Source organism: Cervus elaphus, chromosome 5 (assembly GCF_910594005.1).
Source record: "Cervus elaphus chromosome 5, mCerEla1.1, whole genome shotgun sequence".
NCBI classification, from domain to species: domain Eukaryota; kingdom Metazoa; phylum Chordata; class Mammalia; order Artiodactyla; family Cervidae; genus Cervus; species Cervus elaphus.
In genome coordinates, this window is record NC_057819.1 from 99,704,250 (window position 1) to 99,730,142 (window position 25,893).

The window sequence follows — 25,893 nt, forward strand, 5'->3', positions numbered from 1 at the left end:
TCTGGGCACCTACTGTGTTCTCAGCTGTCCCTGTCCCCAAAGCTTATATAAGAAGCTGCTTCCAAACTGGGAGGGTCCCCATTTGAACAGATCCAGGTCCACTCCAGTGAAGGGCATGAAGAAGGCCAAGGCTCTGGACTCCAGCCAAGCCTTCCCCAGGGCTCTGATGCCAGGGGTCTTCCTTGTCTCAGGAAAGGCCAAGGAGGTGGAATGTGTGGTTTGAAGGAGTGACTGAGTGGGCTGTGAGGGAAGGATTGACGGCTTGAGGAGAGGTGTGCTGGCCTCCGGGGCCCAGTTTGACTGTCCAGGCTCAGGCTGCCTGACCCTGGTTACCAGGGAATGCCACTCTTGGCCCTCTTTATTCTCTTCCTCCCTCACTGTGACCCCACCCCCTCCCCATTATGACACAGTCCTTCTCCCCCTCCCCCACCAGAGGAGCCTGGCTCCTAGTGAGTATGTGGGGGCCAGGGGGCCCAGGTAGCCCTGGGACCCCCAGCCATGGGTGAGCGAACCTACCACGGAGCCCAAGCGTGCTCTGGCACCAATCCCAGAAAGTGCCAGGACCTAGGAGACTCAATTCTTCTGATCCTGGGCAGCTTCATCTTGCTCAACGTGGGGATCAATGTGGTGACTCTGGTCAGGGCAGGATCTGGGCAGCAGTGTTGGGGGAGCCTTGGGGTCTCAAAGGGGCTTAGGTGGGAGGGCTGTTGGGGTGTGGCCAGACAAGGATTGGACTTCAGGGCTCACCCTGCTCCCGGACTCTCCCCTCCTCTGCTTCCCTCAGCTCTGGAAACACCTGAAGAACTCCTTGCGGACTCTTTTCCATCATTTTTTCCCCAGAGGTGAGTGGGCCCCAGCGTAGGCTCCGGGGATATGGACCTGTCCCCTTTCCTCTATCCCTGTCCCCATCCTCAGCCCCTCAGGAACCCAGGCTTTGTCACATCTCGCCTTTCCTTGCAGACAAGCAATCCAGCTATGCAGGCAGCCATCCCATGTGCATGCGTTGCTCCGTGGATCCCAAGAACCTGTGCTCAAGAGTCCCACCCCGCTTCCACCGCCGCCCAAGCTTCGTGCTCGGGCACCCTAACCACCTGGACTCCTGGATACCAGACACGAACGATGAGAAGGCTTCTAAGTGCTGCTGGATGCCGCCTCAGTGTGGACATGCCGGGGCTCCCATGGAGGTGCCATGGGGACTGTGGAAGGAGGGGCTCATGGGAGCTGGGGAGGACCCACAGATCACAGCCTTAAAGGCCCAAGCCACCTTCTACTCTAAGCAGGAGACATCTTCCAAGTTCCGTAGGATGAGCAAGGTGGACATGGTTCCACTGCGCCTGCCCCAAGAGAACAAGACTAAGACCACAGACCACAACCCAGCCCAGGCCCAGACCCACTCCCCGGTCCAGTCCCCTGGTCATGCTCCTGCCAAGGCCCAGACCTTCTCCCCAGCCCACCCCCCTGAGACCACCCCAGCCCAGACCCAGACCCACGCCCCCATTTACCCCCCTGAACATGCCCCACCTCAGGCTCAGACCAACTCCCTAGCCCTCGGCGCTGAGCACAACTCTGCCCAGGTCTGTGGTCTGGAGCACACCTCAGCCTATACCCTGGACCAGGCCCCCTCACAGGGCCCAGCCCAGTGCGAGGGCCACACCCTTACCCACACTCTGACCCATGCTCATCTAACTTATACCCATGCCCAAACTCTGATCCCTCCCCCAGCTTCTGCCCCAGTCCCTCCCCCAGCTTCTGCCCCAGTCCCTCCCCCAGCTTCTGTTCCAGTCCCTCCCCCAACTTCTGCCCCAGTCCCTCCCCCAACTTCTGCCCTTGCCCCTCCCCCAACTTCTGCTCCAGTCCCTCCCCCAGCTTCTGCCCCTGCTGCTACTTCTGCTCCAGCCCCTACACCAGCCCCTGTCCCCATGTCTGCTACAACCCCTGTCCCTGCACTGGTCATGGCCCTGCCGACCACTCCAGTCCGTTCCACACCTCCTTCCTCCGTCCTAACTTCTATTCCCTCTACTTTGTCTGCCTTCAGCCAAGGCCTCTCCACTGGCCATGTGGTCTATGATGCCCGCAGGGTAAAGCAGAACTTATTCCATGTATGTGCCCCTCAGAACTCTGGGTATTCCAGAAAGGACTTAGATACACTCTCCAGGCTCCAAGAGGGGCATGGCCTGGTGAGCTCTGGTACAGCTGAGCAAACAGTGAAGCAATGTAGTGAGGACAGTGCCAAGCCCTTCACAGGATCCATATTGGGTTACCTGGAGTTGGGGAACATGGAATGGAAGCTTTCAAATGATGCCAAGGATGAATCTGTGCAGCCCAAGACCTTCCCTTACTGCAGTTTCCACCCTTACAGTTCTGAGAAGCAAAACACGGACTCCCAGACTCCGGTCTACCCCAAATTCCTGGTGTACTCCAAAGATGCTGCACCTTATCAACCTTGCTTCCATATTCCAACCTGTGCCCAGAACTCAATGGGTACTGTGCCTCCACCCTGCACTCTTTCTCTACCTCTCATTTCTCCCAGATCCTTTGTTCTTCATCAACACAGCAACCACCAGAAGCCCTCCACCTTAGTACAGACCCCCAAATTTCCCCCAACCTCCAAGTCTCCTCAGTCTGTCCTCTCTTCCCAGGGTCCCATCCCTCCTCAGTTCTCCACTACTTCTCAAACCCCAAACCAGCCCAAGCCCCCTGAACTTCATGAGAATCTAGGCCTCAACCAAGACCATGGTCTCCAGAGGACCCCAGGCCCTTCAAAAGACACTCAAGTTTCCAGAAAGCCAGAGCTTACCCCAAATCCAAAGCTCCACATGAACCCAGGCTTTACTCAAGACCCAGGCTTCCACAAGAGCCCAGGCCTTGCTCAAAATCCAGGCCTACACAGGTGTCCAGGCTTTACCCAAGACACAGGCCCACACAAGAGCCCAGGGTCTACCCAAGACCCAGGCCTTCACAAGAGCCCTGGCTTTACCCAAGACTCAGGCCTCCACAAGAATCCAGGCCTTGCTCAAAACCCAGGCCTCCACAAGAGCCCAGGCTTTACCCAAGACCCAGACCTCCACAAGAGCCCAGGCCTTGCTCAAAACCCAGGCCTCCACAAGAGCCCAGGCTTTACCCAAGACCCTTATCTCTGCAAGAATCCAAGCCTTTCCCAAGACTCTGACTTTCACAAAGATTCAGTCATTACACAAGATTCTTGCTCCCAGAGTTTAAGTTCTACTCAAGAGGGAAGTTTCTTTAGAAGCCCATATCTCACCCAACCTTCTGGTATCCACAAGAACACACCATTTCTTCAAACTTCTGACATTCAGAGAAGCTCAGGCTTTAGGCATGACTCTGGAGTCTGTAGAAATCTAGAACAAAACCAAGGGACTGTACTCTATAGAGGTCAAGAGCTCTCCCAAAAAACCGGCCTCCATAGTATCCCACACCCTTCTCAAGATTCTGGATGTTACAAGAGTACAGGTAATGCCCAAGATCCAGGAGTCTCTAGGAGTCTAGGCTTTACCCAAGATTCTGAACCACAGAAGAGTCCATGCTTTGTCCAAGACTCTGGAATCAACAAGAACTCAGGCCTTACCCAGGAATCTGGTCCCCATAAGAACCCAGGCTTTGTGCAAACCCCTGGTCTCTTTAAGGACTCAGGAGACTACAACAATCCAGGCCTTACTCAAGATTCTGGAGTTTACAGGAGCCAAGATCTTACTCAAGATTCTGACCTCCATAAGAATCTGGGCCTTACCCAAGTCACCGAAGTCAAAAGATGTGATGTTCCCCAAGATGCTAGACTTTACAGGAGCCCAGAACATTGCCACAACCCTAACCTCCACAAGTACCCAGGAGTTACTCAACATCCTGGCCCCCAGAAGACTCAGGACTTTGTCAAGGGATCAGGCTTTGTCCCCAATCCTGTCCTCCACAAGAACCCTCTGGGAACTGACTGTGTCCAAGTTTTGGGCCCACTTCAGACCCCAAAGTCATTTATATCTGAGAAGATTCCTCGAAGGCATGAGGCCGGGCAGCATATTCCAGGGGCTTCTGTCCCACCTAGCCAGACCTCCTCCCCCGCCAAGGCCCAGGTGGTCTACAATGACCAACAAACCTTCTCAGAGGTTCCTGTGCTGATAGAGCTGCAACCACCCTCCCGGCGAGCAGGCAGCCAAGACTGGGTGTACCGCCCCATGGACACAGCTCCTGCAGCCTCCCAGAACTATCGCCAGATGTCTATGCCTCCCCAAACCAACTGGAAGCCCCACTGCCCAGGGTCAGGCACCCGGGTAGGGCACGTGGTCTTTGATGCCCGCCAGAGACATTTGGGAGCAGGCAGGGACAAGTGTGAAGCGTTGTCTCCCAGGCGCCTTCACCGAGAGATATCCAACAACTCACCAGAGATGGCCAAGGCGTGGGGATATCAGTGTGTGATGAGAAACTTAGAAAAAGAGGGGACCAATGTGCATGAAGAATAAAAAGGCAAGAGAAGTGTTCTGTGGTTATTTGAGGCCATCCACCCCAACCCCACCCCTCAGGGGGAGATAAGGAATGAAGCTCCTAGCTTTCCTGCTGTTGCTGTCTTACCTTAAGCTGTTATTCCCAAGGCCCTAGAGCTGCATTCTCCATTACAGTAGCCACTAGCCAAATATGCCTATTAGAATGTAAATGAGTTAAAATTAAGTAAAGTTAAAAAGTGTTCTCAGGGAGTTCTCTGGAGGTCCAGTGGTTAGGATTCAGCGCTTTCACAGATGTGGCTGGGCTTCAATCCCTGGTCAGGAGTACTAAGATCCTGAAAGCTGCAAGGCACAGCCAAAAAAAAATCTGTTCCTCAGTCTCATGATCTAAGTGCTCAATAGCCACATGGAGCTACTGGCTACCGTATTGGACAGCACAGATTTAGAACATTTCCATCATCACAGAAAATGCTATTGGAAAGCAATGCTTTAGAGTTCAGGGTAACTTTCGTTTTCCTGTCAGCCATCCACAGCATAGGAGCTTTAAGATGGGCTTTCCTTGTGGCTCAGATAGTAAAGAATCCACCTGCAATGTGGGAGACCTGGGTTTGATCCCTGAGTTGAGAAGATCCCCTGGAGAAGGGAAAGGCTACCCACTCCAGTATTCTGGCCTGGAGAATTCCATGGACTGTATAGTCCATAGGGTCATAAAGAGTCAGACACTTCTGAGCAACTGTCACTTTCACATTCAGGGAGCTTTAAGAGGCCCAGATAACTTAGTTCTTTTTAGGGTGGTTCAGAAGCCACCATCTAGGGAGGAGGTTAAGATCTAGGAATGGATGCCCAACGCCTGATTTCCCCAGACTGAGAAAGAGCCCAGGCTTCAGTTTTCCTGATCTGGTCTCTTGCATCACAATCTGTTGTATGGAAATTTGCCTTCCCGGCTCTGGGCTGCATTTGGGGCTCTAGGTAACAGAGGGAGAAGACCTCTCTTTGTCAGTGACTAAGAACCCCTGAATTTTAGGCTCCCCATATTGGGCCCTGGATTCTGAGGGTCCCCTCCTTTTGTTGTTCAGTCGCTATAAGTCAAAGAGTCAGTCTGACTCTTTGTGACCCCATGGACTACATCATGCCAGGCTTCCCTGTCCTTCACTATCTCCCAGAGTTTGCTCAAATTCATGTCCGTTGAATTGCTGAACAGGCCTCTGATTTGTTCTAAGTGTCTCCACTTGCCCATTTTCTTGCCCATGGACTTAGCCCTGGTTCACTGTGGAGACAGACCCCTGGGAAAAAGGAATATAAGAATTCCTGGTCCAGCATGCACTGGTCTAATCCGTGAGCTTGTCTCTGGTTTCCTATCTTTCTGCCCTATTATTCTGGCTCCTAGTTTCATCCTGGACTTAAGCTGTGTCCATGATAGCACCGGTCACTGAAAGCAATTTTCTTCCCCTGATAATTTCTCATTGTCCTGCCCCAGCACACCTGTGAGTTTCCTCTGAACTTGATTTTCAGCCCTGGTAACTTTTCTGTATACACACCTGAGCTGCGAGATTTCAAAGTGTTTGCCCTGATACCATTCGTGTGTCTGAGGTGGCCATCACTAATATGTCCCTTTGGATGTCCATCCCTGGGTCATCACTACCTACGTGTTCTTTTTTTTTTTTTACCTACGTGTTCTTGTCTAACATTATCACCACTGATTCCAAAGAGATCCATCCCAGTCAGGAAACCCCTTTCCAACACCTCTCTTGCTTGGCACTGACCTTGGACAAGTCATGTGGCACCTTCCTAGGCTAGCAAGTAATTGCATGCAAGGACTCTTCTAGATTTAAGTTACCAGGGCACCTCTACTCCCTCAGGCCCTAGGCTATGTGCCTCATTATCATTTGCTGTTTGGATCCATCCTATCACGTCTCTGTTCTAAGCCCAAGGAATGTTTGCGATTGACCTGGCCTTGGAAAGACACACTATTATTTCCATAGAAACTACAACTTCCATCAGGCACTATTTCAACGGAACAGGAAAGGATCTGGGGGCGTGGCCCTAATGCCCTGGTAGTTTGGAAGACCAAACTACAACTCCCAAGATAGCCAGGAGATCTCTGCAGAGCCAAAGGAGAGATTGAACTCTGACTTGAGGCCGGGCAGGTCCGGAACCACCTCCAGAAAGGGGCGTGGTTGTAATGTAGGGGCGTAGCCTTGTGAGCAGCAGGAAGAAGTTACCTGTTGAATCTTCCTATCCATTTTGTTCTCAGACCTTGCAGCTACCCCTAAGAGGGAAGCCGCAAACCACTAGCCTCTTCCGAAAAAGAGGTAAGGGGAGGTAGACAGGGAGTGGCGAAGGAGACTATTGCATTCCGTAGGAGGGGCCAAACTCACTTTTAACCTGCTAGGTCAGGTGAATCGGTCCATGGGGGTGGGGACTAGCATATGAGAAAAGGGCAAGGACGGAGGAGGTATTTATTTGTTTGCTTTCAAGACTAAATTAGAGCCCTTCATCTGCAGACCCATTGGCAGATTGTGTCTTGGGCACCCTTTCGATCTCAGGAAGAGAAAAGAACAGAGGGGCGAGTTTTCCACAGCAGAAGGAACAACGCTTCTGGGCTTCCCCCTGTACGTGTATTTCCTAGCCCACAAACGATAGAGCCATATGGCTTCTGCAGTCTGGGGGAATGCTCCCTGGTGGGGCCCACCGCCCCCAGCCCCAGCCCGGCCGCTCACAGACATCGACTTCTGTTCTGGAGCGCAGCTGCAAGAACTAACCCAGCTGATCCAGGAGCTGGGTGTGCAGGAGAGCTGGTGTGATGGGCCCAAGCCAGGACCAGATCTCCTCCAGGCCAAGGATTTTGTGTTCTCTTTGCTTGGTAAGTAAGCCTCTTGCCACTCTCAGCTCCTCCCCACCCCATCCTGGGCTCTGGATCATGCCTTCACGATCCCTTCTCTTCCCTTAGGTCTCATTCACCGCAGGGACCCTCGTTTTCCTCCCCAGACAGAGCTCCTGCTGCTTCGTGGTGGGATTCGAGAGGGCTCCCTGGATTTAGGGCCTGCGCCTCTAGGTCCCTACACTCGGGGACCTCACTACGATGCCGGCTTCACACTCCTGGTGCCCGTGTTTTCTCTAGATGGCACTGGGCAAGAGCTGCAACTGGACACGAGATCCTGTTACGCATGGCTCTGCCTCCCAGAGCAGGTACGCGGAACCTCGGTCCGGGAAGCATGGCAGGATTGCCTAGGACCCCCAGTCCCAGGAGGACGTGATTGGATCCACCCAACTGAAAGCAGAGAAAGTCCCCGGGACCCACAAAGCTCCGTGGACCAGCCACACGGTGACATCACTGAGCCTGAGGCACAGGAGTCTTTGGAAAAATCACCTAGTAATGTTTCAGTGCCAGAGTCACCCCAGCAAAACCTAACCAATATTGGTTTTCCCTCACCATCGGAAGAAACGAATGATGACGTCACCAAAGCAGCCGTTGTTAGCCCAGGGCCTCAGCCGTCTGAGGCTCGGGAGGCGTGGCCTACACTGTGCCCCGCCCAGGTGGCTGCTTGGTTCTTTGCTTCGCTGGCTGCGGTCGCTGAGTCCCTGTTCCCGGTCCCGGGTGCCCCGCGCTTGGTCCACGCAGCCCGCCACGCAGGGTTCACTACCATCCTCCTGGCTACGCCCGGGCCCCCGCGCCGCCTCCTGCTTTTCGACCTGATCCCCGTGGTGTCTGTGGCCGGCTGGCCCCAGGGGGCTCGGAGCCACTCGTGGGCCGGCCCGCTGGCCTCGGAGTCGTCCTCCTTCTACCTGGTGCCCGGCGGCGGCGGCCGAACAGAGCGGCCGGGCGCCTCCGGCTGGCAGCTCTGCTTCGCCCGCCAGGAGCTGGCGCTCAAGGCGCGCATACCGGCTCCGCTGCTGCAAGCGCACGCGGCGGCCCAGGCGCTCCTGCGCCCGCTGGTGGCGGGGACCCGGGCCGCGGCGCCCTACCTCCTGCGGACGTTGCTCTACTGGGCGTGCGAGCGGCTGCCCGCGCTCTATCTGGCGCGGCCCGAGAATGCGGGCGCCTGCTGCCTCGGGCTCCTGGATGAGCTGGGCCGAGTGCTCGAGGCAGGGACGCTGCCCCACTATTTTCTGAGTGGCCAAAAGCTCCGTGCGGGGGACGGCGCCGCTTCGCTGCTCGGGGCGTTGGCCATGCTTCGCGGGGAACCTGCTCGGGCCCTGCGCGCCGCTGTGGAGGAGGCCAAGGCTGCGCGTAAGGGGGGCGGCTTAGCCGGCGTGGGAGCCGGGTCCCATTAAAAACGCTGTTCGTACTAACGTGGAAAGTGCTTCTGTTGGCCAGCGGGGTGTGGAGGGGACTGCTCTCCCTTCACCTGGGAGACAGGCTGAACCCCTTGGGCTCGAAGAACCAGCGTTCTAGAAGGCCTCCTGGCTGGTTCCTCCCCATCCTCCCACCTTCCTCTCTCACCATCCCTGGCACAGGTCGTTCCATTCCGGCCTCTCCACGTTACACATCTGTGGCCAGCAGGCACCCTTCTTGCCCCGGTGTAACCTCTGGCATCCATCTCCCCCCAGTGCTTATGGTCTTTTCTCTTAGGGGTCAATAGGGGTAATATATTTGCTGAAAAAAGACGTGAAAAGGAGAGGTATGGAGACCAGGGGCTGACCAATTTGGTTCACACAAAGGCAGAGATAGTAAGGAGGCCGGATTTCACCCCAGGCTAGTCCTCGCCGCCACCGCTATCTTTTCAGTTATTCCCCCCACTTTCCTCATCCAATGCTGTCCTCGATCCCGGGCAGTAGGCGCCCTTTCTCCATTCTCAAGGCGTCCACCATTCCATCTACCTAAGCCCAAGCTCTCCCCTCGTGAAGATTTGCCTTCTGTGGAGTCGCCTACTTGTCCTTGCTCCTCTGAACCCCGAGACAGGCGGCTCCGGCTGCTTCTAAGACCGTCCCCACTCCCTGCCTCCAAGGAACCCCGGGGTTCCGCCCGCCCAGCTTCCCCCCGCCTTTCCCGGCGTCTCCGCCCCCTGCCCCGCCCCCGGGCAGGCTCTCCGAGGAGGGGGAGCTGTCGCCGCCGCCGCCGCCGCCTCAGCTTCCCACCGCCGCTACCGCTGCCGCCGCTGCCGCCGCTGCGCTCTGTCCAGCCGCCAGGCCCAGTGCTCACTTCGCCGGACCAGGGCGCTCTGCGGAGACACCCTCACTCCTTCCTGGGGTCTGGGACGCCTAGCCGGGCGTGGTGGGAAGCCCCGTTTGCGGGGTACAGGGAGGGAGGAGCCTGGAACCGGAGCCAGCGCCAGCCGTCGCCGGATTGACAGGACAGGTTGAGGGGCGTCGGGGAAGGAAGAGGGGGTGCTGAAGGCAGTCCCCGGGAGGAAGAGGAAGCCCTGTCGCAGAAAGCTGGGATGCGCTCTGACTTATAGGGGGTCTGTTCACATTTGGGGACCCGTGACACCGTGGGTGCACTCCTCTCTTGGGGGGCTGTTTGGATTGGAGGGCGTGGGATCTAAACAGTACCAGCTGTCCCTGAGGAAATTAAGGGGCTGCCAGGAAAAAAAAAAAACCAAACCCCAAAAACCAATGCTCCTTATTCCGAGGTGACAGAGGGCCCTCCAGACAACCACCTGGTGTAACCACTAGGAAGGGCGGATTTGGAGGTGACTTCAAAAGGAGTGGAGGGTAACAGGGTGAGGAAAGGGGCTCAGCACCTAGAACCCTCTGCCACTAGAAATGGGGGTGACTTGGTAAATATTGGTATTGTCCAGAGGCAGGGTCTGGGAACCTCTGCTTGCTGAATGGGGACAGTCTGAATATCTCGAGACATAGTTTGGGGGGGATTTCAGTGAAAAAAGAGGGGGATTCTTCACTTAGAGGGTGGCAAAGGAAAAGGCACTAAGGTTGGGTTCTTCACTGACATTGGCAGCACCCCAGCAGGAGTGGGGTGAGCTAATATCTCCAAAGCTAAGGACCCACACCCTTAAGATTATAAGAGTGGCTTTGACAGGAACACGGGGGCCTGGAAATAGGGTTGAAAGGTGCCTGGGGATATTGGAACCACATCTTGGAAAATCTGAGGGTCTTGCATTTGGGATAAGGTTAGTGGGGGGACAGGGACACTGGAGACTAGAAAAGGGAAGAGATTTCTGTAGGGGGCAAAAGTCGAGGGTGGGGTCCATTGAGAGGTACATAGGCTGCTGGGTCCCACGAAGGTAGTGGGAGACCCAAGGGTGGGAGCTGGCGCCTGGGGTGGGGGTCCTCTAGGGTTTATCCTCAGGTCCTGCGGGTAGGGCGATGAGTTGGGACCGGAGCGTCCAGAGCATGTCCTGGTGAGCGAGCGGGCTTCTCTGGGGGAGGGGGTGCTCAGCGCGCTCCAGGCGCCTGCCGGTTTGGGGGTGTCTCCTCCCGGGGCGCCATGGCGGCACTGGCCAGTAGCCTGATCCGGCAGAAGCGGGAGGTCCGCGAGCCCGGGGGCAGCCGGCCCGTGTCGGCGCAGCGGCGCGTGTGTCCCCGCGGCACCAAGTCCCTTTGCCAGAAGCAGCTGCTCATCCTGCTGTCCAAGGTGCGACTGTGCGGGGGGCGGCCCGCGCGGACGGACCGCGGCCCGGGTGAGTGGTTGGGGCGGGGGTCTCCGGGCCTGGGGTCTCTCTGCCTGGGAGGTTGAGGCCAGGGACTCCCGAAGAGCGGGGCCTGACCGAAGTGGGGGAGCTCCCCGAAAATGAAAGGGGGTGGGCCCGGGCCACCAACTCTCAGCCAGACGATGCCTCAGTTTCCCTTCTCTTTCGCCCGTAACCCCGAGTCTCCTTGCTTTCGAGGGCAAGGGGAAGGCATGAGGGGCTAAGCCGGGTGCCCCGAAGCTTGGCAGCTCCCGCTCGCCGCCCCCCCCCCCCCAACACGAGTCCCCACCCCCACCATCCTCCGCCTACGTGCCGGCTCTCGCGATTCTTTCAATCCCGAGTGGAGGGACCTGGGGGTTCCGGACGCCTCGGTCACCCCGAGGGTTTCTGCGGCTCCGGCAGCCCCGCCCCCGCCCCGGTGCTCCCGCTTCTCCGAGCTTTGGCTCCGTTCCTCCTGGCCGAGCTTGCCTGGCTCGGCGCCAATCTCCCCAGCTCTCCCCCGGGTGTCCTTGCAGCTACCTCTCCAGCCCGCCCCTCTGTGCGCCCTCCTCCCGTGACCTGCGCTCCAAGGAGCTGGACACCCCCCGGTGACCCCCTACGCGACTCCGAAATCGGGCCTCACGGGCTCAGGGGACCCTCTGCTATGAGGAACTCAGACACAGTACACGGCTGGAGACCCGCACGGAGACTGAGGGTCGTACCACCTACGAGGGGGTACCGGGAAGTCGGCCGGGAGCAAGCCTCTGGGGACGAGAGTTGTGAGGGTTGGCGTGTGGTCCCCGTCCAGGTGCGACAGTCAGGGAGTCCCTCTGCCTCTCTCTCCCTCGCTCCCAGCTCCCCTAGGGAGAGACCGCCCCCCCCCCCCCCCCGCCCCAGCGGCGTCCTTCTCCCCCCCTCCGCCGCTGGCCCTCCGTAGTGGTACGGTCCGCAGCCCACCCTTTGAGTGGGACCCGGTCCCCACGTGACTCAGCCTGCCTCACCAGCTCCTCGGCCCCCTCCCCCATTTCCTTGGTGTGGTACCGAATGTCCCCCATCCCAGGTGGGTTACCTGGCTGAAGGGGAGAGGCTGAGCCTCAAGGAGGGCTGGGCCCCCGCGAGCCAGTAGACTGACTGACAGACAGACAGACAGATGGGTCAGTGTCAGACAGGCCGGCGCTGGGCCAAGGGGAGGCCCGCGCCAAGCAAGCGGCAGCCGCAGCAGCAGGTGCTGAGTCAGCGTCAGACCCGGTCCCACCCCCATCCCTGAGGAGGCGCCCCTACCCTGTGGTCACCTTACTGCCCCCACACTGGCACACACACTTCCCTTTCAGCAGGCCTGCCGGTCTCCCTCTGTCCTCTGCCTTTCCATGTTTCTCTGCCCTCCTCTTCCCTCTTCTCCCCTCCCCCCCTTCTGGTTGAGCTGTAGGGTAGGAATTAAGCCTTTAAATAAATTTCAATAAATTAGACTGAAAGCTGGTTAGAGGCAGCAGAAGGGACCCACACCCCAGCTTCCTCTGGCATCTCAGAGAGGTGGGAAAGAGCTTGCTGGGAGGGCCCTGGGACCGACCCTCTTCCTTCCCTCCATTCTCTTTTTCTTTCTCTCCTGTGATCCCAGCCAAGTGTAGGAATGTTTCTGGGAACAGAGATGTCATGTTCCAAGATGAATGTCTCTCTCTCCAGAACCTCAGCTCAAAGGCATCGTCACCAAACTGTTCTGCCGCCAGGGTTTCTACCTCCAGGCGAATCCCGACGGGAGCATCCAGGGCACCCCAGAGGACACCAGCTCTTTCAGTGAGAGGGGAAGCCAGCTGCCTGGTGGGAAGGGGGAGAGCGGGCACAGGCCATGATAATCCTATTCCCGCTTCAAGATCCATTGGCTCTTTGACTCCCAAGGGAAGAGCTGGAACTGGAATGGGTGTGTGTGTGTGTGTGTGTGTGTGCTCAGATAGGGTTGGAGGCCTGGGGTACTGAGGCTCCCTCTCTCTACCCCCAGCCCACTTCAACCTGATCCCTGTGGGGCTGCGAGTAGTCACCATCCAGAGTGCCAAGCTGGGTCACTACATGGCCATGAACGCTGAGGGGCTGCTCTACAGCTCGGTGAGACAAGGGGGTGGAGTGGCCTGGGGTCTGGTGACTCCTCTAGGACAGACTTCCCAACTACAGGTATTTTGCAGCTCAGGGCTCCCTCTCCCTCCAGCTCTTGCCAACACCCTGTCCTCATTGCCCGCTTGGGAGCACCTACTCTAGAGTCCCTTTAATCTCTCCTCCTGGAACAGCCCCCCACATGCCCCCAGGCTCTTTGAATGTCCAACTCCTTCAGCCTCTTAGGATCCCTGTGTCTCCTCCTACCTCCTCGAGACTTCATTATTACTCACTATCCCAGAGTCATTTGGGATATTGGGAAAGGATTCTGGAATTCCTCCAAGCAGGAATTTCCTCCAGGTCCCCTGGATGGTGAGAGGTTGGGAGTAGAGTAGAGAGAATGTATCTTCTTATTCCAGGCCCCCAGAAGTCTAGTTCCTGGCCTTTGGGGGCCACCAGATTCTTTCTCATCCTCCTTTGTCCCAGTGCCTGCATGGACTCAGCAGTTGGTTCTCCTCGCCTCAAATGTATTGATTGCATCCTGCCTTGTTCTTCCCGGGGCTCCCTTCCAGTCCAGTGATGTGTCTTTGTCTGTCTGTGTGTGCCTTTCTGGGTCTTTGTCTCCTCAGCCGCATTTCACAGCTGAGTGTCGCTTTAAGGAGTGCGTCTTTGAGAATTACTATGTCCTGTACGCCTCTGCTCTCTATCGCCAGCGCCGTTCTGGACGGGCCTGGTACCTGGGCCTGGATAAGGAGGGCCGAGTCATGAAGGGAAATCGAGTCAAGAAGACCAAGGCAGCTGCCCACTTTGTGCCCAAGCTCCTGGAGGGTGAGTATGGACCCTCTGGGAAGAGGCAGGCCACATGGGAGGGTATTGACCTTGACATGGACATTAAATGACATACAGCTCAGGGGTTGTAAGTGTTTTAAGAAGACACCTGTTATGACAGGCCAAGCCAGGAAGACTTTGGCCTTGAGGGATTTGGGGAGATCTTTTGTGGGTTGGGGTTCCCAGAGGCTGCATGGAGGGGAAGGGAGCCTATTCAGAGCTCTCTGAGTGCCTAACTCTCCTTCCTGCTCCTCTCTCCCCCCTTCACAGTGGCCATGTACCGGGAGCCTTCTCTCCACAGTGTCCCTGAGACCTCCCCTTCCAGTCCCCCTGCCCCCTGAAATGTCATCCCTGGACTGGAGGCTCCCTGCACTCACACGGAGCCAGCCACCACCACAGCCTGTCTCCCAGGCCTGCTCCCGGCCCTGCTCTTACCGCCGCTGCCACACGCATGCCCTGTGCAGCCAGGTCCCACCAGGTGCTCTGCCCCGAGGGAGCCTAGGGGCCACTGTGACTTCTGGGCCTGCTGAGACCCTCAGACTCTTAGGCCCAGGGTGGGGAGTCAGAGAGGAAGATGTCTTGAAATGGTCCTGGCTGATCACTTCTTTCCTTCCATGCTCACACCCTCCAAAGCCTTTTTCTGAGATGGCGCTGGGGCTTCCAGAACTGACAGAACCAGGGCATAAATCCTCCCCATCCCAGGCTCAGCCAGTTCCTGGAGCCCTTTGACCTTTTCATTACCACTGAGCCATAGATCTGTGGGTCCACTGGCGCTCAGGATCCCTCCTTCTTTGTCTACTCCACCTTCTGCCTTGGTCCAGGTTCTGGAACACAAGGCACCCTAGCCAGGACCACTTCTGCACTCAGGCTCTGTGCTGGAACACAGGCATGCTGCCAGGCTCTGTTCTGGATCCATCAGGCTTCTGTCCTTGACCCAGATGGACCCCTGACTTCAAAGTAGAGAGAGGCTGGATTTGAGCCCTGTCCAGCTGTTGGCCTTGGCCTGAACTGGGACCAGTCTTAGATCACCACAGTTTGAACTTTCTTATCCCAGAGACACCCAATTCTAGAGCATGGTGTTCTAGACACATACGGAGCCATACTTCCTTCTGAATCTTAGCTCTAGGACATAGACCAGGGCTCTCAGCCCTTCCCTTCAGGATGGAACGAGGGCCTATATAGCCATATTATTGCTCTAGAGTAAGTTCTAGACCCACGCTCCCACCTTCTCTAGTGATACCTGTTAAGCATGAGCTCTAGAAAGGACCCAGCTATGATTCACAAAAAAATTAAGTTCTAGATGGATCAAGAACCACTTCTTGTTTTTCCTAGATAGTTTTCTAAAACTCTTAGTCTTCCTGTAGAATGCTAACCTTATTTTTACATGCAGTTTCTATTTCCTGCAGCTCAGTTGGGGTCCTGTCGGGAAACAGAGTCTGAGGAAGGGCAAAGGAGTTTTGGAAGGAATCCCTGGCTCATAGTAGGGCAGCTAGGATGGGGAAGGGACCAGAACCATGGCATGATTGGACCTGTGCCTGGGTTGAGGGGACATGAACACGTAGCTACCTCAGCAGGAATTCCTTCCAGGTCCCCTTTAAAGCTGAGGTCTTTAGGGTAATAGGTCTGGAATAAAAAAGACAAATGCGACATAGCCTTGACTCCCACCCACCCACAATGAGGAGACTCCAGTTCAGCAATAAGCCCCACCCTTCTCCCCTACAGATCAGGCTAAGGAGGGTGAGGGTCTCTTGGGTTCTAAACCTCATACACCCCCACAAGCTTCTAACTGAATAAAACTTGCTTTACCTTAGAGCTTATAACCTCAGCTGGGTTTTAGGTACCCCAAAAGGGCCTGACTAGATTTTTCTGAAAAAAATGCAGAGAGCTCGGGGCAGGCCTGAAAAAGATCAGAAGCCCATCAGTGAACTGGGAAGGATACTCTGGGTGGCGACAGAGTTGGGCAGAGTAGACCGAGGAGGCACTAAAGGGAGGGGCTAGGGCTCGGAGGCAGGTTGTGTTTCCTCAGGCTCTTTTTTACTTCTGGCTTGTCCTAAGAGGGGTGGATGCTCCCCTCACCCACACAGACCCCGCTCAGGCTCCACCCATCTCCTGGCTCTGCTCCCAGGGGACCGGGTCTCTGCTCCACGCTTTCTCAATTAAAGACGATTTATACAACTGAAGTGTTGTCTGTCATCTGTGGGTGGCAGGCTTTGGCAGTTGCTCGGGGCGGGATCAAGTCCCAGGGGCGGGGCGGGTGGGCTGGCGGCTGCCCCCCAATAACAGGTGCACATTCCTGGGCGCCTCGTCACTTCCCCTGCGCTGGCTGTCCTGGCGACTCACCCAGCGGACTCACTGAGCGACGCGGGCGGGCTATGACACCAGGGGCGCTGCTTCTGCTCCTGCTGGGGGTGCTGGGGGCGCAGCTCGCCCCGGGTAAGTGTGGGCCTCAAAGGGGCAGCGACAGGGCCAGAGGTCGTGGCCGGGCACCAAGGCTTCACTCAGTTCTTTCCTCCTCCAGGCGCCCGCGGCTCGGAGGCGGAGGGCCGACTCCGCGAGAAACTTTTCTCAGGCTATGATAGCACGGTGCGGCCGGCGCAGGAGGTGGGAGACCGTGTCTGGGTCAGCATTGGTCTCACCCTGGCGCAACTCATCAGCCTGGTGAGGGCGCACCCGGGGAGTTGCGTCCGGCCCACTAGGCGACTAGGGGCGTGGCTTTAGGCAGAGCGGGACCCAGGGACCACTGGGGGAGGGGTCCGGGGCGAAGCCAGACTAGGAGACTGACGGGGTATTAGAGCAGGTTGGGTCGAAATCGGACCAATGGACAGGCTGTGGGCGTGGCTGCTGGACTGGCCGGGGTAGAGCAGGGTAAGACGAGGAATAGGCCTGTGGGCGGATCTTGAAGTGGAGCTGGGGGCCGCTGGACCGGCCGGAGGGCGGGTCTTGAGGCGGGGTCACAGGCTGGGGCGGAGCTTGATGCCGGACAGAGTTAATAAACAGCAGATGGAGATTCAGTCCGGTCCCGGTCGGTACTGGTAAATAAATTGGCTGGCCTTAAGGACCGCAGGAAATTTGCGAGATAGAAGCCGGGTTTCAATCCACGCAGCTTATAGGAGATGGGGCTTGAACCCAAGAGGGTGCGACTCGGAAAAATAAGGGAGTTTCCAGGGGAAGTTTGACCTACCGAGCCCCTTATTTCTCTACACTTACGTCGTGAGTGAGTGAGTGAAGTCGCTCAGTCGTGTCCGACTCATGGACTGTAGCCTACCAGGCTCCTCTGTCTATGGGATTCTCCAGGCAAGAATACTGGAGTGGGTTGCCATTTCCTTCTCCAGGGGATCTTCCCGACCCAGGGATCGAACCCAGGTCTCCCGCATTGCAGGCAGACGCTTTAACCTCTGAGACATCATATCTACCCTTAAAACTTTTCCCTTCTAGAACGAGAAGGATGAGGAGATGAGCACAAAAGTCTACTTAGACCTGGTACGGAGACCCCCACAGGGTGGGAAAGGGCGGGCGACCTCGCTGCCTTTACAATTGCCTCGAATGTCCTGCCCAATAAGATTTTTTTTTTTTTTTTTTTTTTGCATCATGACCTCAGAAAACACATTTATAACTGAAACAGAAGCTTCAGAAAAGAATTTAAGCCCTGGTTTGGGGCCACTCATGTGATTCCTGACCCATTAAAAGGGTCGCTAATTGCGGTTCGAAAATCACTGTTTTAGAGAATAGCTCGTCAACCCCCTCGTTTTTACAAAATGGAAAAACTGAGCCCGATGCGAGGGAAGGAAAACTAGTTGATGGGGTCCCAAAGAGTGCACGTTGAACCGGAATCAGAGCCCAGGCCTCCAGAACCACAGCCCATGCCTTCGCGGCTCTCCTCCCTTGCATTCCCTGCCTGGGCTTCCTGCGCACATCCCAAGGCTCCTCCCAGCCTCCAACCCCAGACGGCCCCTCAGCCTCTGCCTCCCTAGGAATGGACTGACTACAGGCTCAGCTGGGACCCTGAGGAGCACGAGGGCATCGATTCACTCCGCATCTCAGCGGGATCCGTGTGGCTACCCGACGTGGTGCTCCTAAACAAGTAGGATGTTCCCAAAGTCTGGGAGACTGGGCAGGGCCTCCGGAGGGGCGCGGCCTCCGGAGGGTGGGGTCTGATCTGAGTTGATTTTATTCTTTTCCTGCAGTAACGATGGAAATTTTGATGTTGCTCTGGACATCAACGTCGTGGTGTCCTCCGACGGCTCCGTGCGCTGGCAGCCCCCGGGCATCTATCGCAGCAGTTGCAGCATCCAGGTCTCCCGGCTCCACCTGGGAAGCTCAAAGCGCTCGTAGAAACCCTCCCTCAGACCTACTCCTCCATTATCCTCATGACTTTCACATCCCTCTTACCCTCCGTTGAGTTTCCTCTTCTCTGTCCACTTTTATTGACTTCCAGTCTTCCTTAACCCTTCCTCCAATGTCCATGGCCTCCCTAAACAACCTTCTGACTTCTCTATGAGTCCACTTCTAGGTGATCTCCCTTGGTGGTCTCTAGCTCCTGAGAGGCCGTATCCTCTGACCCCTGTCTGCCCTGTGACCTCCCCAACTCCCCCAGCCCCAACCAGCTCTCTGGCAGCTCTAGTGACTCTCCATTCCATCCAGGTCACCTACTTCCCTTTTGACTGGCAGAACTGCACCATGGTGTTCAGTTCCTATAGCTATGACAGCTCAGAGGTCAGCCTGCAAACTGGCTTGAGTCCTGAGGGGCAGGAGCGGCAGGAAGTGTATATTCATGAAGGGACCTTTATTGGTGAGTGGGCATGACTCCCACGTCCATGGGCTTTATGATTTCCAGTTTTTAACAGGCTGATAAACATACTCCATCGAGTTCCTGTGAGGTCAGCAAGATAGATATAGCTATCTATATTTTGTGGGTATGGAAATTGAGACTCATTTAAATAGAGATGGGCTGTCCAGCCCAGGGTTTATAGCTAGCCCCTTATTGCTCTTTATTACATCGGTCTCCTCTGCTCTAGGATGTGGTGGAGAAAGCCATATCTGGGAATTCCCTGGCTGTCTAGTAGTTAGGATTCTGTGATTTCACTGCTGAGGGCCCAGGTTCAATCCCTGGCTGGGGAACTAAGATCCCACAAGCAGCACGGAGCAGCCAAAAGAAAAAGAAAGGAAAAAGAAGCCGTATCTGGCACCAACAAAGACATGTCCCATATCTGTCACCTCTCTTCTTCCCCCTCACCCCACCAAGAGAATGGCCAATGGGAGATTATCCACAAGCCTTCTCGGCTAATCCAGCCTCCAGTGGATCCTAGGGGAGGCGGGGAAGGACAACGTGAAGAAGTCACCTTCTACCTCATCATTCGCCGGAAGCCTCTATTTTACCTGGTCAACGTCATTGCCCCATGCATCCTCATCACTCTCCTGGCCATCTTCGTCTTCTACCTGCCACCGGATGCAGGTAAGGGGCGGGGGGGGGAGGAGCCCCAGCTCTCTTACTTACCAATAGCTCAGCTTCTTCCTCTTCACCCATAATACAGAGAAGGTTTTCCTGCCAACTCAGGCCATTAGGAGTTGTGCTTCAGCAATCTTACCCGGGTTTTCCCTTCAAGAAGAGCCTTTGCATCTGCATTCAGGTTTCCCCTCCAACTTCAAGTGCTATCTCCCCTCTGCTGCTCATTTCTCTGCATCCAGTAACTTCTGAACTCTTCCCTTCAGAATCCTAGGATCTCATCCCTGGAACTGCCAATCCTCTGACCTGCAAGCTCCCAGGCTTAGATAACTGTTCCTTTCCTTTTTCCCATTCTTGGCATCCTCTGTCCCCTCACTTGTCAGATGCCTGCTAGTCCCTTAACCTCCCATCTCCCTAGAAAATAATATCCAACAGTTCTCTGGGATACGGCACAAAGTGCTAACGGAGTAACCTTGGGCAACTTCCTTAATCTCTTAGTGTCCTGATCTGGAAATAGGACACCCACTGTCCCTATCACGTAGGACTATTTTGAGGATTAACTGAGTTAAGAGAACTATGCAGGGTACTCTGTAAACTTTGTGTAAGTGTATGTAATTTGCTCATTTTGAGCACTTGCTATGAGATAATACAAATAATATGTTACATGTGTGCGTGCGTGCAAAATCACCTCAGTTGTGTCTGACTCTGCGACCCTATGGACTGTAGCCCACCAGGCTCCTCTGTCCATGGGATTCATATATTAACTCAATTCTAATCTTCACAACTCTGTGAGGTAGGTGCTGAATTGTCTTCCTGTTTCACAGAGGAGGATAAAGAGGCTAGGAGAGTTTGTCATTCAGCTGACCTTATATAGAGAGAGGCGGTGTCACTATTCTAACCCTGGTTAGTACCAGTCTGATTCAGAGACTGATGTCCTAAACTCTGGTATTCAAAACATGCTTTTCCCGGGAGTTCTCTGGTGGCCTAGTGGTTAAGATTCTGGGCTTTCACTGCTGTGGCCCCAAAAACAAAACAAACAAAAAACACATGCTTTCCTTCTCTCTGGAATCCAGTCCTCTCTGTCTAAGGGAAGGAGAGTGATGAAGCTCTAGAAACACTTTCACATGTAACTTCTCCTTCTTCTTGGAGCAAGGCAAATCTTGGAAACCAATATTATAGAACTAAACTAGAACAGACCACAAATGTTATTTATTTCAATACCTTCCCTGAAGTTTGCAGTACCTGTTGTATGTCACAGGAATAACCAGCCACCTGGCATATTCTTATATATTTTTAGATCCTTCAATTTGCTATATAGTTTGTGCTACAGGGGTTGTCTATTAATTCATGCAACAATATTTGTTGAGCATCTGTAATGTGCAAGACACTGGGAATACATCAGTGAATAAAAGAGACAAAAATCCATACTCTCATGGAATTTACATTCTAGTGGAGGAGACAGTCTAAGCATAATAAATAAATCCATTAAACAGTATAGTGGAAGAGGTCAAGGGACTTCCCTGGTGGTCCAGAAGCTAAGATTCTGACCTCTCAGTGTAGGGGGCCCAGGTTTGATACTTGGTTGGGGAACTAGATCCCACATGCTGCAACTAAGAGTTAGCATTCCACAACTAAAGATCCCTCATGGTGCAACTAAAAATTTCCACATGCCACAGCAAAGATCAAAGATCCTTCATGCTGCAACCAAAACCCAGTGCAGCCAAATTAATAAATATAAAAAAAGAAGAAGAAGAAGAAAAGAGGTCAAGTCCTAAGAAGAAAAATGAAGTAGGAGAAGGGTTTGGGGAGGATGAGGATGGGAGTATGGGATGCAATTTGTTTATTTATTTAAAAAATTTTATTGAAGTATAGTTGATTTACAATGTTGTGTTTAATTTCTGTTGTACAGCAAAGTGACTCAGTTATACATATGTATATTCTTTTTCATATTCTTTTCCATATTCTTTTCATTATGGTTTATCACAGGGGTTGCAATTTAAAAATAGGCTGGTCAGTGAATGTCTCACTAAAAAGGGAATATCTGATCAATATTAGAACAAAAACTTGAAGGAATTGAGAGAATGACCATGGTAGATATCTGAGGGAGGAAATTACCAGGAGGAATTAACAGTGAATGTGAAGACCCTGAGGTGGGAGTATGCCTTGCATATTCAAGAAGTAGCCAATGTAACTGAATCAAGTTAGCAAGAGAGAAAACAGCAGGAGATGAAGTCAGAGAGTTCATGGGAAGACCTTGCTGCAGTAAGGACTTTGGCTTTTATTCTAAAGGAGATGGGAAGCTACTGGAGTGTTATGATCTGATTTACATCTTGAAGGGATCCATCTGGATGCTCTGTTGAGAACAGTCAGCAGGGGGCAAGGATGAAGCAAAGAGGAGGCCTTTATAATAACTCAGACCTGAGGTAATGGTGACTTGTACCAATAAGGTTTGGTATGGATTGGATATGGGATGAGAGGGACAAGAGCAGAAAATGACTCAAAGGATTTGGCTTGAGCCACAGGAAACATGGAGTTGTCATTTATGAAATGTGGAAGACTGTGGGGAGAGTTGGCAGTGAGGGAATTAAGTATTGGACATGTTAAGTCTGAGATGTTGGTTGGACACCCAAATGGAGGGGTTAAGAAGGCAAGCGTGGAATTTAGGGGAATAAGTCCAGGTTGGAGGTTTAAATGCAGGAGTCATTTGCTTGCAGTTGGCCCTTCCAAAACCCTGTCTGAGTGGGCTGGAAACATGGTCACTGATTATGCCAGGGAGATCTTCTTCTGGCAAAGCCTAACTCTTCCACCTTCCCTTCTGTCCCCCAAGGAGAGAAGATGGGGCTCTCCATCTTTGCCCTGTTGACCCTCACTGTGTTCCTGCTGCTGCTGGCAGACAAAGTACCTGAGACCTCCCTGTCTGTCCCCATCATTATCAAGTACCTCATGTTTACCATGGTCCTCGTCACCTTCTCAGTCATCCTTAGTGTTGTGGTCCTCAACTTGCACCATCGCTCACCCCACACTCACCAAATGCCCCTTTGGGTTCGTCAGGTAAGAAGACCTCCTCCTTCAACCTGTGTTAACTCTCAATCCTAGTATTTGGATTTTTGTCCAGGCTTTGCTCCTCTCTCCCATCAGCTTCAACCTTCCCTTTCACAGACCTGAGAAAGACTACAACTTCAACTCCTGGTAGAGTGTCCAAGTGCCAGGGTCTTTGGGTGTTGAAATTTGCACAATTAATTTTATCCTCACGTTATTAACTCTGCCTGGATTCCAGACTCTCTTCATCAATACTGCCCTTTGTGGGGTGGGTCCCATGGAAGCATTCCAAGGGCTAGGTACTATCAGGGTGGGAGCCCTTAGAACTTTTCTTTCCAGTCAGGATGTCTCCTAACCCACTTAAGAACTGGGCCCTGTGGGACTCAGGCACGCTTGGCAGGAGTGGGCACGTGCCAGGGAAGTGGTTTGCGACTTCTCTTCTGGTCTCAAGGCCTGAGAACCCCCGCCAACTCGCCTGTTCATCTGCAGATCTTCATCCACAAACTCCCTCTGTACCTGGGTCTGAAGAGGCCCAAACCTGAGAGAGATCAGATGCTGGAGCCACCTTCCATAGCTCTCAGGGATTCTCCAGGAAGTGGCTGGGGTCGGGGAACAGATGAATATTTCATCCGCAAGCCACCAAATGATTTTCTCTTCCCCAAACCCAACAGGTAATACCTACTCTCCATCGCCCACATAAAAGGGAGAGGGACAACTACAATTCCCAGAAGACTGTGCGGTGGCAGGCGGCCTAAGCTCCCGGAGGTTGTGGTTGAGCATCATGGGAGTTGTAGTATCCCTTCTGTTGCCCACTTTGTGGAGAGGTGGGAACTAAAAAGCCAAAGAGGTTAGAAAAAATCGCAGATTAGACAGGTCGACGCCATCTGCGAGAACCTGAGGGGCCCTCTCAGGTTTTGAAACCCGGACTTGCGTTGGAGGAGGGAATTGGGGCAGGGGCTAGAGCACCCGCCCAGGCTGTCTTTGCTCCTTGGGCGTGGCCAAACAGTCCCGCCTCTTCCAGGTTCCAGCCTGAACTGTCTGCTCCGGACCTGCGGCGATTTATCGATGGTCCAAACCGGGCTGTGGGTCTCCCTCCTGAGCTTCGGGAGGTCGTTTCTTCGATCAGCTACATCGCTCGACAGCTGCAGGAACAGGAGGACCATGACGCGGTATGTCCACTGAGGGTGGACCAGGGCAAGGCCTGGGTGGCCTTGGCTCCACCCGCAAACTCAGGCTCCGCCCCCAGCACTCGGTTTTATTTTTATTTTTTTAATTATTTATTTGGCTATGTCGGGTCTTAGTTGTGGCATATCGGAGAAGGCAATGGCAACCCACTCCAGTACTCTTGCCTGGAGAATCCCAGGGATGGGGGAGCCCGGTGGGCTGCCTTCTATGGGGTCGCAGAGAGTCGGACACGGCTGAAGCGACTTAGCAGCAGCAGCAGCAGTTGTGGCATATAGGATCTTTGGTTGTGGCATGTGGGATTTAGTTCCCTGACCAGGGCTTGAACCTGGGCCCCTTGCATTGGGAGCGTGGTGTCCTAGCCACTGGCCAGCAGGGAAGTCCCTCAGTTTTATTTCTGAGTGGAAGTTTGCCTCACTTGGTCCTGTCTTTACTTTCTTGCTTGTTCTTGATTCACATCCATCACCTGTGGTGGCTCTCTGCTATTCTGAGGCCGGCCCTTGTCTCAAAGCTGTGGTGGGAGGACCTGGATGGGGTACAGGGCCTTGGGTCAGCCTTTCCTGGGGGTCTGGACTCAGGAACAGTTTCCTCTGCCTAACCCCAGCTGAAGGAGGACTGGCAATTTGTGGCCATGGTAGTGGACCGCCTCTTCCTATGGACCTTCATCATCTTCACAAGCGTTGGAACCCTCGTCATCTTTCTGGACGCCACATACCACTTGCCCCCTGCTGACCCTTTTCCTTGAGGCTGGGAGGAGGGTGGACAGATCCTTGGCCAGGTGAAATGAGAGTTTGGCAGTGCTCTCAAGCCCTATACCTTTCTGCATCTTAACTCCATCACTAGGAGTCCAGTTCTCTCATCATTTCGTTTCTAAGGAGGGAGCCTAAATGGGACTAGGCATTTGGGGGGACTTGGGCCCACCTGAAATGCACTATTTACTCTTTAGCTTCTTGAGGAAGCTCCATTGGATGTTAACACCTATGCTGGCAATGAATGAAACAAACAACAAGAACTAGACTGTATACCTTCTTAGGGCAGGAACTCTGTCTTGTTCACTGTAATAGCCCTGGCACCTAGCACAGATCCTAACCTATATAGCAGGTACCTCTGGTTGAATGAATAGGGAAACTTTTTTTCTGTGAGGAAATACACTAAGTAGTAGTGCTGATGTTTGCATGTTGGGACTAGTGGTCATTTTTTGTTTTTGCCTTTCTGCAGTTTATCATATTTTGTAATATGTATTATCTTTAGGATTAAAAAAAAAAGGTTATTTCTAAAAAGATGCATTTGTAATGAGGATAAAAAGCACACTTTTAAAACTTCAAGTTCCAGCTTTGGTGCTCAAACTTTGGACAAGCTACTAAACTGTTCTGTGCCTCAATTTCCCCATCTGTAAAATGAAGCTAATATTAACAGTATTTAGAATCTGCCCCCTAGACTGAGCATCATTTAAGAAGAGAAAACATTATACAATATACATCAGAGTTACACACTGATATGTTTTGTTTGGCCCATGTTGTTGGCCAAGATTTAAAATCTGGTTTGCTACTTCTAAAATGTAAAAAAAAAAAAAAAAAAATGACTCTCCTTTGGGGTTGGCCTGCCTTCACGCCTCAAGGCTGTACTATCCTTTGTTGACCGAATAAAACTCTGAGCTGTAAAAAAATAATAAATAAATAAAAATGTGGATATTTCAGAGAAATTTGGATTTCTGGCTTCTCTTGAAAATTTTTTAAGGTCTACAGTAACACCAGATCTGATTCCCCTGTTGGCAGCAACCTGCTAGAGCTGATTTGTGGCTGCCCACTCTGGTCAAGGTATTTGTATCAGAATTCCTCAAAGCCCCCACCCACCTAACCATTCCTTTACCTTGCCCATCCCTGAGTAACACTAGACAAAATACAGGGGAAGGACAGGGGATGAGGAGTTGAGCTCGTGGGAGGCCAGGAGTGGAACAAGAAAAGTGTCACTTATGGCCGTCACACATTTTGTGCCTCAGTTTCCTTTCAGTTTGGAGAAAAGGCTATACCTGGTTGGAGGCATGGCCCTTCTGGGACATGAAGATCATGTGCCCAGCAGGCTGTGTGAACTGGACTGTGTTAATGTTTCTGCCTGGAGGTCAGAGCAAAGTCAGCTTGAGCCTAGTGGCTGCAGCAATTACTGCAGGGTCAACAGGCTCTCACACCTACTCAGTTGCTGGAAGTTCTTATCCTAAAGAGGGAAAACAGGGCTAACCTCGTAGGGATCCCTGTGAGATGAGGTTTGCATGTCCCTGTCCAGCCAGACCCACCAGCCACGC

At 53.7% G+C, this 25,893-nt stretch overlaps 4 protein-coding genes across 9 annotated transcripts; all 4 read left to right on the forward strand.

The window, feature by feature from the left end:
* The first annotated feature begins 498 nt into the window (after nucleotides 1–498).
* Nucleotides 499–4,472, forward strand: SPEM3 (SPEM family member 3). Its single transcript, XM_043900775.1, has 4 exons — nucleotides 499–636; nucleotides 785–842; nucleotides 961–2,862; nucleotides 3,079–4,472. Exons 1-4 carry the CDS (start codon nucleotides 499–501, stop codon nucleotides 4,470–4,472), a joined length of 3,492 nt encoding a protein of 1,163 aa, XP_043756710.1.
* A 2,152-nt stretch (nucleotides 4,473–6,624) lies between these two features.
* Nucleotides 6,625–8,740, forward strand: TMEM102 (transmembrane protein 102). Of its 2 annotated transcripts, XM_043903697.1 has the most exons (3): nucleotides 6,625–6,763; nucleotides 6,956–7,314; nucleotides 7,402–8,740. In XM_043903697.1, the coding sequence occupies exons 2-3, from the start codon at nucleotides 7,101–7,103 to the stop codon at nucleotides 8,724–8,726; spliced, it is 1,539 nt and encodes a 512-aa protein (XP_043759632.1). In that variant the 5' UTR covers nucleotides 6,625–6,763; nucleotides 6,956–7,100; the 3' UTR covers nucleotides 8,727–8,740. The 2 variants fall into 2 exon arrangements, with proteins under 2 accessions (XP_043759632.1, XP_043759633.1); XM_043903698.1 differs by lacking the exon at nucleotides 6,625–6,763 and having other exon boundaries at nucleotides 6,776–7,314.
* Nucleotides 8,741–9,476: 736 nt separating this feature from the next.
* FGF11 (fibroblast growth factor 11) lies at nucleotides 9,477–16,110 on the forward strand. Of its 4 annotated transcripts, none has more exons than XM_043903701.1 (5): nucleotides 9,524–11,032; nucleotides 12,701–12,811; nucleotides 13,014–13,183; nucleotides 13,732–13,930; nucleotides 14,201–16,110. In XM_043903701.1, exons 1-5 carry the CDS (start codon nucleotides 10,840–10,842, stop codon nucleotides 14,269–14,271), a joined length of 744 nt encoding a protein of 247 aa, XP_043759636.1. In that variant the 5' UTR covers nucleotides 9,524–10,839; the 3' UTR covers nucleotides 14,272–16,110. The 4 variants fall into 4 exon arrangements, with proteins under 4 accessions (XP_043759639.1, XP_043759636.1, XP_043759637.1 ...); XM_043903702.1 differs by having other exon boundaries at nucleotides 9,525–11,032; nucleotides 13,014–13,117; XM_043903703.1 differs by having other exon boundaries at nucleotides 9,525–11,032; nucleotides 13,014–13,117; nucleotides 13,816–13,930.
* A 92-nt stretch (nucleotides 16,111–16,202) lies between these two features.
* On the forward strand, nucleotides 16,203–25,296 carry CHRNB1 (cholinergic receptor nicotinic beta 1 subunit). Of its 2 annotated transcripts, none has more exons than XM_043903696.1 (11): nucleotides 16,203–16,363; nucleotides 16,449–16,531; nucleotides 17,366–17,410; nucleotides 17,902–18,011; nucleotides 18,115–18,223; nucleotides 18,572–18,719; nucleotides 19,173–19,382; nucleotides 22,201–22,424; nucleotides 22,902–23,083; nucleotides 23,434–23,581; nucleotides 24,199–25,296. In XM_043903696.1, exons 1-11 carry the CDS (start codon nucleotides 16,303–16,305, stop codon nucleotides 24,337–24,339), a joined length of 1,461 nt encoding a protein of 486 aa, XP_043759631.1. In that variant the 5' UTR covers nucleotides 16,203–16,302; the 3' UTR covers nucleotides 24,340–25,296. The 2 variants fall into 2 exon arrangements, with proteins under 2 accessions (XP_043759631.1, XP_043759630.1); XM_043903695.1 differs by having other exon boundaries at nucleotides 16,204–16,363; nucleotides 16,449–16,588.
* Nucleotides 25,297–25,893: the final 597 nt, after the last annotated feature.